The sequence below is a fragment of the Pituophis catenifer genome, unplaced genomic scaffold (assembly GCF_029215685.1).
Source record: "Pituophis catenifer annectens isolate HBS135680 unplaced genomic scaffold, rPitCat1.0.hap2 SCAF_13, whole genome shotgun sequence".
Classification (NCBI taxonomy): Eukaryota; Metazoa; Chordata; class Lepidosauria; order Squamata; family Colubridae; genus Pituophis; species Pituophis catenifer.
The window spans coordinates 87586-99842 of record NW_027256893.1 but is presented as its reverse complement, the minus strand read 5'-3'; the positions used below and the strand labels follow the sequence as shown (position 1 = coordinate 99842).

The following is a 12257-nucleotide window of genomic DNA, read 5'->3' as shown; positions in this document are numbered from 1 at the left end:
AGGACGCCACCCCCCTGATGACTTAGGGACTAGGAACACCCTTGAATAGAATCCTGAACCCTCCTGACCCGGAGGGACAGGTTGAATAGCCTTGATAGTCAGAAGATGCTGAATCGAAGAGTCCATAAGAGACTTCTTTTCAGGATTACGAGAAATCGGACAGCAGACAAAGGTGTGAGGGGGGAGAGCAATAAATTCAATGGCCAACCCAGATTTCAAGGTGGCGAGGACCCACTTGTCCGAGGTGGTTTTCTCCCAAACAGCGGCAAAAAGACCCAATCTACCGCCGATGGGAGGGCCCGGAATGCAATCAGCGACGGCGATGGACGAAACGACCTCCTCCCCCTCGAAAGGGCCGCTTGGAGTTAAAGGGACGCCCCCTGAATGACCTATCAGAAGAACCCCGCTGTCTGCTAAAGGACCCATCTCTCCTAAATGAGGGGAAGGACGAAGAAGAGGAGGGGCCCCCGTCCGCACCTCGGGAAAAGGTACGAGGAGGGTAAGGTGAGAAACGGGGCGCTCCTCTCCGGTAAGCAGCTGCTAGCACTTTCTTTTTATCCCTGGTTTCAGTGAGGAAAGGATCTAAGGTGTCCCCGAATAGCTTCGTGCCCTTGAAGGGAACCGAGGCCAAACGCCACTTGTGACTGGCATCCGCCTGCCAGTGACGGAGATACAGTAAGCGACGATCCGTGACTGTCGAAGCCAAGGATTTTGCCGAAAACCTGGCAGCATTCAGGGTAGAATCAGCGGAAAATTGTACGGCAGCCACAATTTCAATTTTATTCAAGTCCTGCCTGATTCGTGTACCTCCAGGTGCTAACTTTTCTTGTAATTGGCGTAACCAAAGCAAGGTTGTCCGATTGAAGAAGGATGCAGTAGTGGTTGCTTTAATCGCCCAGGGAGAGCTCTGAACGGCCTTTTGAAGAACCTGATCAGATCGACGTTCATCAGGACGGAGACCTTCGTCGGGATCGCCCGGAATATTAGAGTTAGGAAGAAGAGCTGCAATGGGGGCATCAATTGAAGGAATTTGAAGTAGAGCCTCAAGATCCGGAGAAACTTGAAAGTTCCTTTTGTCGTTTGACGAGGGGATAGGAGCAGCGGCTGGAGACTCCCACTGCTGTTTCACTACATCCAGAAAAAGAGAAGGCGTAGGAACAGATGTTATAGGTCTAGCGGGTTCCGCGAACATTGGGTCCAAAGATCCAGAGGAAGTCGAAGGAGGAACCGGGTCAGCGTTTGGTGAAGATAAACAGGCCGTATTAACAGCCTTGAACAACAATAATTTGAACAGGGCCTGCGGGAAAAGGCCTGTGAAAGCCGGCTGATCCGGGGGAAGATTCTCATCCTCCGACAGCTCAGAACCAGGATACTCCTCATCAGTCAGAGCTGAAGGATGACTGTAGTGAGAACAGGTAGGAGAAGCAGATCGGACTGAATGGGAACAGACTTGGTCACTGCGGCCCGATGAAACAGGAGACGCCTCCCTCACCGATCCACGCCTACTGGAAGAACCTGAACGGGCAGCCAAGGACTTTTGAACTGCCGCCTCGATCAATTGTTGAAGCTGATCTGGAGGAACGATTGAATCCAAAGGGCGGGACGGGATAGGATCAGTGGAAGGAGCCGTCTGTACAATAGCTGGATCAAGAACTGGTCGATGAGAAGCTGAGCCAGAACCCCACAAATTGTCATCGGAAATAGTCACTGGACAATCCTGCAGAGACAGCTGGTCAGGAGTAGGAGAGCGAGGCACGACAGCAGGAGACGAATCAGACGGAACAGGAAGTGGCTGAGAAGTAGAAGGAGGCAACTGAGCGCAAGCCTTGTCACATAATCTGGTTAAAACTTTGTCTCTGCGTTTTTCCACTTTAGAAGAAGAAGAGGCAGATCACAGTCACACAGTCCAAGTCAAAGAAACCAGAAATCCAACACGAGAGATATGAGTAAAAGAATTTAAGCTAGAGAGAAGTCCCACACATCAGCCAGCGCTGAAGGACTGAGTCAAAAGCTGGCCTGCCCGGCAACAAGGGCGGGACTAAGAATAATTGGCAGACTCAGTCCTTCAACCTGATTGGATGGGCACTACCCACGCTGACTGCTGTCTCCACTCTCAATGGAGAAGACCGGTCCCTACAAAAATAGAAAAAAACAGCCCCTTTCAGCTTCAGCATAGGTTAATTACCATAAGTTGATTTGATCAGCCTCCATACTCTCAGCTGATTTGCTCTCAGCTGTTTTGCGGAGGGCTCTGTTGCTAGCTGCAAAGAGAGGAGCAGATTTTTTTCCCCCTAGCTATGCTGAAAAAGAAACTGAAAGTAAAGCAGGGTCTTTGCTGCAACGTGACAAAATGAGGCAGAGAGAGATTTCTTTTTCTTTTTCTTTTTCCTCACCAAAAAAACTGGTGCAAAACTGCAAACAATGGGAAATTTAGGGCAAAAGAGGAGGTTCAAGATTTTAAAACACAAAAAGAAAAAAGCTCTATTTAACTAGGGAATTGTAATAATTGAGATACTATTAATTGTATATTGTGTTGAAAGCAGAAATGGTTAAGTTGTGGTTTGGAGGAATATATGGGGGAAATTATTTGGTTTATTATTATTGGTAAATATAATTAATTGATTTGTAAGAAATTAGATTGCATGGAAATAATTGGAATATTCATGTTCATATTGATTGATATACAAAAAAGACAGTTATATAACTAATTGATTTATATTAAAATGCTGAATTTGTATTAAATAACTGTATTACATAATTACATAATTAACCAATGTGAGGATGGATATAAAAATAGATGACAATGGGAAGGGGTATAATATAGAATAGAAGGGAAAAATTGAATTTGATTAAGATTAGAGATGAGATAAAGGGTAATATTGTGTTTTTTAAAAAATAGATGAGGAATAAATATGGCAAAAAGAAAATACAGAAATTGTAAATTTAATTGAAATGACTAAACACTGGTTAAATTTGTGAACCAGCCAAATACTCTGTTCAAAGAAAATACATTGTATGTTTGTATGTTTATTTATTTATTTATTTATTTATTAAATTTTTATACCACCCCCTCTCCCGAAGGACTCGGGGCGGTGAACAGCCAGAATTAAAAACACACAATACAAACATTAAAATACATTAAAACAAAATTAAATTATCTTAGGCTTCTCCAATTTAAAACCCCGTTACCCATAAAATTCACCCAATTAAAAATTTTTAACCCAGCCCGGCTTGCTGAAATAAAAAAGTCTTCAGGGCCCGGCGGAAGGTCTGGAGGTCCGGGATTAGTCGTATCCCTGGGAGTAGCTCATTCCAGAGGGCGGGTGCCCCCACAGAGAAGGCTCTTCCCCGGGGGGTCGCCAGCCGACATTGCCTGACAGACGGCACCCTGAGGAGACCCTCTCTGTGGGAGCGTGTTGGCCGGTGGGAGGTTATCGGAGGCAGAAGGTGGTCTCGTAAATAACTGGGTCCTAAGCCATGGAGCGCTTTGAAGATGAGAACCAACACCTTGAAGCGCACTCGGAAGACCACCGGAAGCCAATGCAGCTCGCGCAGGAGAGGTGTCACGTGGGAGCGCCATGTCGCCCCCATAAGTACCCGCGCGGCCGCATTCTGCACCAGTTGGAGCCTCCGAGTGCTCCTCAAGGGGAGCCCCATGTAGAGAGCGTTGCAGTAGTTGAGGCGGGAAGTAACGAGGGCATGAGTGACCGTGCATAGGGAGTCCCGATCCAGAAAGGGGCGCAACTGGCGTATCAGGCGAACCTGATAGAAAGCCCCCCTGGCCACGGCCGTCAAATGCTCTTCTAAAGACAGCCGTGCATCCAGGAGGACACCCAAGTTACGCGCCCTCTCCGTGGGGGCCAATCTCGCCCCCAATAGTCAGCGATGGCACCAGCTGACTATATCGGGATGCCACAGCCACTCAGTCTTGGAGGGATTGAGTCGGAGCCTGTTCCTCCCCATCCAGACCCGCACCGCCTCCAGGCACCGGGACATCACTTCAAGGGGATCGTTGGGGTGGTCTGGGGTGGAGATGTACAGCTAGGTGTCATCAGCGTACAGATGGCACGGCACCCCAAAACCACGGATGATCTCGCCCAGCGGCTTCACATAAATGTTGAACAGGAGAGGCGAGAGGACCGACCCTTGTGGCACCCCACAAACCAAGTGCCTTGAGGTCGACCTCTGCCCTCCAGCCAACACAGACTGCGACCGGTCGGAGAGATAGGAGGAGAACCACCGTAAAACAGTGCCTCCCACTCCCAACCCCTCCAACCGGCGCAGCATGATACCATGGTCGATGGTATCAAAAGCCGCTGAGAGGTCTAATAGGACCAGAACAGAGGAGCAACCTCTGTCCCGAGCCCTCCAGAGATCATCAACCAACGCGACCAATGCCGTTTCCGTGCTGTACCCGGGCCTGAAGCCGGACTGGAACGGATCTAGATAGACGGTTTCATCCAGGTACTGCGGGAGCTGTCGCGCAACCACACTCTCAACAACCTTCGCCAAGAAGCGAAGGTTGGAAACTGGACGATAGTTTGCTAAAACAGCTGGGTCCAGAGAGGGCTTCTTGAGGAGGGGCCTCACCACCGCCTCTTTCAAGGCGGGAGGCAAGAACCCCTCACTCAAGGAAGCATTTATAATCCTCTGGAGCCAGCCTCGTGTAACCTCCCGGGTAGCCAGCACCAACCAGGAGGGACACGGGTCCAATAAACATGTGGTTGCGTTCAACCTCCCCAGCATCCTGTCCACGTCCTCGGGAGTCACAGGGTCAAACTCATCCCAGATAACCGTCTCAAGACAGACCTCGGACAACCCGCCTGTACCTACCCAGTCAGAGTCCAAGCCTTCCCGAATTTGAGCGACTTTATCGTGCAGATAATGCGCAAAATCCTCAGCACGACCTTGCAAGGGGTCTTCCCGCGCTCCCAGATGGAGAAGGGAGCGAGTTACCCTAAACAAGGCAGCTGGGCGATTTTCTGCCGACGCGATAAGAGCAGAAAAGTAATTACACTTCGCCACCTTTATCGCCACTAAGTAGGTCTTGATATAACACCTCACTAGTGTACGGTCAGATTCGGAGCGACTGGCCCTCCAACTACTCTCTAGGCGTCTTTTCCGGCGTTTCATCCCCCTCAGCTCCTCGGAGAACCAAGGAGCTGGGCAGATTCGGCGCCGGGTCAGAGGCCGCAAAGGCACGACCCGATCTAAAGCACCAGCGGCCGCCCTATCCCAGGCGGCCACCAGGTCTTCCGTCGAGTCGCGTGCCAGAGTCTCAGGAAATGGCCCAAGCTCCATTCGGAACCTATCAGGATCCATCAGGCGCCTGGGGCGGAACCACCTGATCGGTTCCGCCTCCCTGCGGTGGGGCATAGCGGTCAGGAAGTCAAGTCTAAGGAGAGAATGGTCTGACCATGACAAGGGTTCAATAACTATATCCCCTGTATCTAAGCCATTCAACCACTGACCAGAGACGAAAACCAAGTCCAGCGTGTTTCCTCCTATGTGAGTGGGGCCCTGAATTAACTGGGTCAGGTCCATGGCCGTCATGGAAGCCATGAACTCCCGAGCCACCTCAGATGCTTCGCCGGTGGACGGCAGGTTGAAATCCCCCATGACTAAAAGCCTGGGGGTATCAACCACCACCCCGGCTATAACATTGAGGAGCTCGGGCAGGGTCGCTGCCATGCAGCAAGGAGCCAGGTACGTAACCAGCAGGCCCATCTGCCTCCCATGGCCCCACTTCACAAGGAGAGACTCACAACCGGCTATCTGAGGTACAGTGGCCTCCCTAGGATCAAGACCTTCCTTTACAATAACCGCCACCCCCCAACCCCTACCCTGGGCCCTTGGCTGATGGAATGCACGGAAACCCGGTGGGCACATTTCTACGAGGGGGACCCCCCCTCCAGGCCCAGCCAGGTCTCAGTAATACCCGCCAGGTCCGCTCCCCCCTCCTGAATCAGCTCACAAATGAGGGGGGCTTTATTAGCCACGGACCTGGCGTTGCACAGCATCAGCCTAAGACCCAGGCTCTGAGACTCCGGACAACCCAGGGAACGAGAAGAGCATTGGGGGCCGGAGCATGTCACCGCTTGGAGACAGCGGATACGTGCCCCCACAACATGATATGGCCCCCTGCTCCCACCATACCTGCCCCTCCCACCTACGGTCCTGATGACATCGCCCTCCTCCCTACCAACACCAACCCCCTCCGATCCCCGCTCCGCACCTCCCCTAGCGCGACCCTGTGCCGGGCCTGGTCCCCTCCCCAACAAATCACCCTCCCTATCCTTTGCCAAACAACCCTCCCCCCTCCCAAAACCCCTTAAAAGATTGGCAAACGACAATTTTAAAAAACCCCTCAACCCCCTCTTCGCCGCATGCCACCTCTCGGGATTCCAAAATCTGTCATCGAGGTAGGCCCTCGATAGAGTGGAGGGCCAATCCTGCGAGAGGGGGGAGTCTCGCAGAACAAGAAGCTCAGCTGCCGTATACATCTTGCCACAGAGGATAAGTGACCATGTCCCAAGGGTCAGATGGAAAATAAGAGGTCCAAAAGGGACAAATAAAGTGGGGGCATCCAAAATCCGAGGTCCAAAGTCCACTGTCCCCTCACCACAGTGGGAAGGATCTCTTGCCAAGTCGACACAGTTCAAGGGGGATACAATCCAACCACCCTCTCACGGTGATTGGTCTGATGGTCAGTCCCCTCTACTGGTGAGATGGAAGTAGTAAACCTTTGCAATATCAGTTCAGCAGGGGTTAAGGTCCATAGCCACCCTCTCACAGTGGCTGGTCTAATAGTCCACAACCACCCTCTCACGGTGGTTGGTCTGATGGTCAGTCCCCTCTGCTGGTGAAGTGCAGATGATACCATACCGACACCGCTCGAGGGGCACAAAAAACCAAAACCACCCTCTCACGGTGGCTGGTATGATGGACAGTCCCCTCTGCCGGTGGGATGGAAGAAGTGAACCGGCTCCCATAAGCTCCCAACACAATTTACAGTCCCCCTCCACGGCAGGGGGAAGGGCTCTGATGAATATGAGCTGGATTTCAGTGCCAGCGAGTCCATAAACGGCAACCAGTCCGAGATAGGTATAATGCCAAGGGGAACGATGGAAAATAGAGGGAGAAATCTCCCAGCCCCCAAAAGTCAGCGGAGGCCTCCCAACAACGTGAGGGACTAACCCATCAGCTGGGCAGCCCCCCCCCCCCCCGCTGGTCATAGCCTGTCCCGGACGGACGATGTTATAGTTTGCCGTTAAGTCCGTCAAGCACCACAGCAGGGTTGATGGCTGACGCTCTCCTTCCCGCCGTCGCCAGACGGCCGCCGTTGCAGCCGCAGCCGCCGCTAACGCCGCTTTCACTGCCGCTGCCAAAGAAAAAGACTCTGGCAGCGTCCCCGAGCTCACCAGGGAGTCTGACGGCCCCAAGGCAACTGGGGAGATCCCTGGGCCTGGGGCCAGCCCCAGGACCACCGACGACCTCCACGGGCCCGTCGCCGCCGCTGCTCCGACTTCTGAGCTGGCTCCGGCCCAGAAAAACGCCGCCGCCGCCCAGCTGATGCGCCCGAGCACCGGATCTCGCCGACGCCGCCATCCCCCCCAGCCTCGATCTTCCGGGGAGACAAACCCCTCAACCGACTGGTGGGGAGCTCCCATGACAGGGCGGGGGGTCAAAATTGTGTGTTTCTAATTATTGCTATTTATTCATATTTGTTCTCTTTTATTCTTTAAAGTTTAACAATTCATTCTTTATCTTAATATCTTTATATTTGTTTAGGTTTGGTTTTCTTCCCTTTCATCTTTTTTATTGTACAGCAATCTTTCTCCTCAAATCTACCACCTCTATCTTTTCTTTCCTTCTTACTTTCTCTTCCCCCCCTTCTTCTCTTCCTACTTCATCTTACTTTCTCCTTCTCCTCCTCTCTTCCTCCCTCTTACCCTCACTCCTACTCTAATTTCCCTTCCCTTCCTTCATCCCTCTCTATTGCTGTATCCTTTTATGCATATGGACTACTCAGAGGGCTGAAAAAGTTATTTTTGACTGGTCCTCGCACTTTTGACCAGTCCTCGAACTTACGACTGTCTTCACATTTTACGTTTTTGCCCTATCTTGTCACCATGGTGAAGAGAAGCAGTTGTGAAATGAGTGACACGGTTGTTAAGAATGCTACAATAGGCATGATGACTAGTCATAAGTGCGAAGACTGGTCAAAAGTGCGAGGACCTGTCAGAAATCACTTTTTTCAGCCCTCTGGGTAGTCCTTTTGTGCACATGGACTACTCAGAGGGCTGAAAAAGTTATTTTTGACTGGTCCTCGTACTTTTGACCAGTCCTCGAATTTACGACTGTCCTCACATTTTACGTTTTTTGCCCTATCTTATCACCATGGTGAAGAGAAGCAGTTGTGAAATGAGTGACATGGTTGTTAAGAATGCTGCACGGGCATAAATGTGAAGATGGTCATAAGTGTGAGGACCAGTCAAAAGTGCGAGGACCTGTCAGAAATGACTTTTTTCAGCCCTCTGAGTAGTCCCTATACACATAGCCATGGCCACCCGGTCACATGACCAGCTAGCCATGCCTACCCAGTCACATGACCTCCAAGCCATGCCCACAAAATAAGCCACGCCCACAGAACTAATAGTAAAAAAAAATAGAACCCACCCCTGGTTGGGGGTCACCACAACGTGAGGAACTGTATTAATAATAATAATAATAATAATAATAATAATAATAATAATAATAATAATGATAATAATAATAATAATAATTTTATTTCTATACCGCCCTTCTCCCGAAGGACTCAGGGCGGTATACAGCCAATTTAAAAACACAAGACACAACAATGATTAAAATTTAAAATAATTAAATAAATTTGGCTGGTTTAAAACCCCAAAAATTTAAAATACCCCAATTTAAAATCATTATGTTGATAGCCTGGTCTGGCGGAACAACAGGGTCTTCAATGCGCAACAAAACACCCGGAGGTTGGAGATCTTGCGTATTTCCGGGGGCAGTTCATTCCACAGGGCTGGGGCTTCCACAGAGAAGGCCCTCCCCCTGGGTGTCGCCAGCCGACATAACTTGGCCGATGGCACCCTGAGGAGACCCTCTCTGTGGGAGCGAACTGGCCGGTGGGAGGCTATTGGTGGCAGAAGTCGGTCTCGAAGGTACCTGGGTCCTATGCCATGGAGCGCTTTAAAGGTGGTAACCAGCACCTTGAATCGCACTCGGAAGACCACTGGGAGCCAGTGCAGTTCACGCAGGAGGGGTGTCGCGGCATTAGGAAGGTTGAGAACCACTGCTTTACAGGTAAAGATCAGCACCCTGAATTGCACCCAGAAGCAAATGGCAACCAATGCAGCTTGTAAAGCTGTTACATGGGTACACTAAGGCATGCTCGTATGTTCTGGTTGAAGTATCTAAGTTGTATTCAAGGGCAACGTTATGTAGCGAATAGTATAGTAGTCAAACTTCAAGACAAACATAATAATAGAAAATTCTTCACTTCAACTTACCTGGTGGAAATCTTTCCCGCTACTTTTACCATCGCCACTGAAATCCACATGAGAAAAGAGACAGCGTAGCAAATGCCTGTCTGCTTCAGGTCCGTGCCGGTTCACAATCTAAGATGTAGAAAATAACCTCCAATTACCTTCAAGAGCCAAGCTGAAATGTATAGACATGGCCTCCAGATAAAATATAAGCCAAGATTGAAGCTTTAGTTAGGCAACTAGATATCTGCAGGATCATTTCCCCCACCAGAAAAGGGTTTCCCCAATACATCTTGTTTTCCAAGAAGGAGGGGGGCTAAGGCAATACAGGCTCCTGAAGTCCGCAACAGTCTCCCCTCGAAGTTAATTAGTGTCATCAAGAAGGATCCTTCTAGAAATTAAGTTCTGTCAGAGGGCATTTGGAATATATCTGATACATTCATATGCCACCTGTCCCACTGACATGACTTTGCCACTGAAACAGTTAAAAAACAGGAAGAAAAAAACCCCAAAAGACAATCCCATCGAAAACAAGAGATAACTTAAACCAACTTTGACCAACCCTAGGCTTGATGTCAAAGCCAGATTTCCAATGCCTTTCAAAAGGCCAGCAGGAGTGGGCCAAGTCTAATTTCTGGGGGAAGAATGTTCCAGAGGATTGGTTCTGGGGCAGACAAGCTTTCTTCCTGCCTCTTGCAGCTGGCACTCTTTGGGGACAGGATCAGAGCATACCTTGCCTGCCAGCTCTAACAGGATGGGCAGACATCACTAGAATGAAAGGATCCCAGATGTAACACAGTCCCAAGACATGAAGGGCTTTAACCAGTCCACCTCCAAATTTCACCCCGAAGTACGCTAACACTCAATACAGCTCATGGAGCATGGTGTCCATGAACAAGTGACTGACACTCATAACTGCCTGTGCTACTGCACAGTGCAATGTTCCAACTGCTTTCCAACGGCAGCCTCACATGGAGTGCATTGCAATAATCCAAGTGGGAGATGACTAAAGTGTGGGTAACCATGAGCAGGGTTTCCCTATCCATATGAATGGATACACAGCACAAAGCTGTGTAAACTCCCTCTTTATCATGGCTGCCACCCTGTATTTCAAGCAAGAGCCCCAAGACTAGGAGAACCTCCATGCATGCCCAAGGAGAACTTAGTAGTAATTCTGAGTAGAATTTAAAACAAGGGGTGAAACATTCCTAAAACCAAGGAGTCCTAAAACCCTAAGCCATTCAATCTTACTAGGGTTGAGCCTGTTGTTCCCCATACAGGCCCCACAGCCTCCCGGACAGCAACAGGACCCCCATAGCATCACCTGGACAGCCTGGGACAGAGATGTCTATCTGGGTATGATTAGCACAGTTTATATACCTTCCTTCGATCCCATGGATGATCTCATCTTCCTGTACCCTTTTTCCCTGAAAATAAGAGCCTGTCTTATATTTTTTTGAATCCCGAAATAAGCACTTGGCCTTATTTTCGGAGAGGTCTTATTATTTTGGGGCGCGTGGAGCAAGATGGGGCTCCTCTTGCCATCTTACCCGATTTCCAGTTCTGCGTTTAAATATTTTCAGGGAGGGCTTATTTTTTTTGAGGGGGAGGCTTATTTTAACGCATGCGCTCAAAAGCCTGATTGGGTTTATTAACAGGGGATGTCTTATTTTTGGGGAAACAGGGTAGATGTTCAACACAAAATCCTATGGTACTCCAAATTACAGGCCACAAATTGGACCCCACTTCCTTATCATTACCAACTGGAACTGGCTCAAAAAGAAGGAGAACAGCACAACACTGTGTCACCAACCCCCACCCATCCACCCAAAGTCAGTCCAGAAGGATACCATGACTGATTGTATTGAAAGCTGCTGAGAGGTCAAGAGCAAGGTCAAGACTTCCCCTGCCCTGCTCTTGCCAGAGATCATTCAAGAATGCCATCATTGTCATCTCATATCTGGGCCTGAATCCTGACTGAAAGGGGTCCAGATAATCCACTTCTTCCATAGTTCTTTGAAGCTGCTGTGCAATCAACTTCTCCACCTTACCCCAAAAGTAAAGCTTGGAAACTCAATATAAATTGCCCAGTACTGTTGTGTCTGTGATGGCCGCTTAGGGGAGGAGCCTCCTTATCAGACAATGGAACCATCTCTCGAAGAGGATTTAACCACCACTATGATGCATCCACGTTATCTCCCAAGAGGCCTTAGCCAACTAGGGGAGACATGCATCTATTACAGAGCTGGTATAGCTAACAACCAGAACCTTATCTACTTCTTCAGGTCAAAAAGGATTAAAATCAGGAAAATGAGTCAATTTGCTTTCAAAATGTGTGCAGCCTAATATAAAAACTGAATTACCTGCCTCAATTCCTCTACTAGAATGGTTTTATATAGCCAGTTATGTTTTTAACCTGAAAAATAGAACATACTAACAAAAACGTGTAACTAAAAATTAACTGTATACTTACCATAAATGCTAAATATAAGAAAAGGTGCCTTTTAGAGTAGCAATATATTCCAGAGAACATTTTCTTCATCCTACAGTCTAATCCAGAAATGTCAAAGGTGTTTGTTGTAGCTATGCAATCAAACATGGAAAATATCGGAAAAGACTGGCCAAAAACACGGGGTGGATCAAAACCTCTACTCTTACTTTCAGAGAAAAAACTGTAACAAAGTACTTATTGGCACTGACTGAACTCTGACTCAGCACTTTTGACACTTCAGACAGCAAACAAAATTA

General features: G+C 49.0%; 1 protein-coding gene across 4 annotated transcripts in view; it reads right to left on the bottom strand.

Moving 5' to 3' along the window:
- The window catches only part of CNOT1 (CCR4-NOT transcription complex subunit 1), a 161666-nt gene that overhangs the window by 126090 nt on the left and 23319 nt on the right, over positions 1 to 12257 (bottom strand). For all 4 annotated transcript variants that reach the window (XM_070953113.1, XM_070953115.1, XM_070953114.1 and 1 more), the window contains exon 3: positions 9534 to 9641. In XM_070953113.1, the coding sequence (XP_070809214.1) occupies positions 9534 to 9641 (108 nt within the window). The remainder of the gene's footprint in view (positions 1 to 9533; positions 9642 to 12257) is intronic.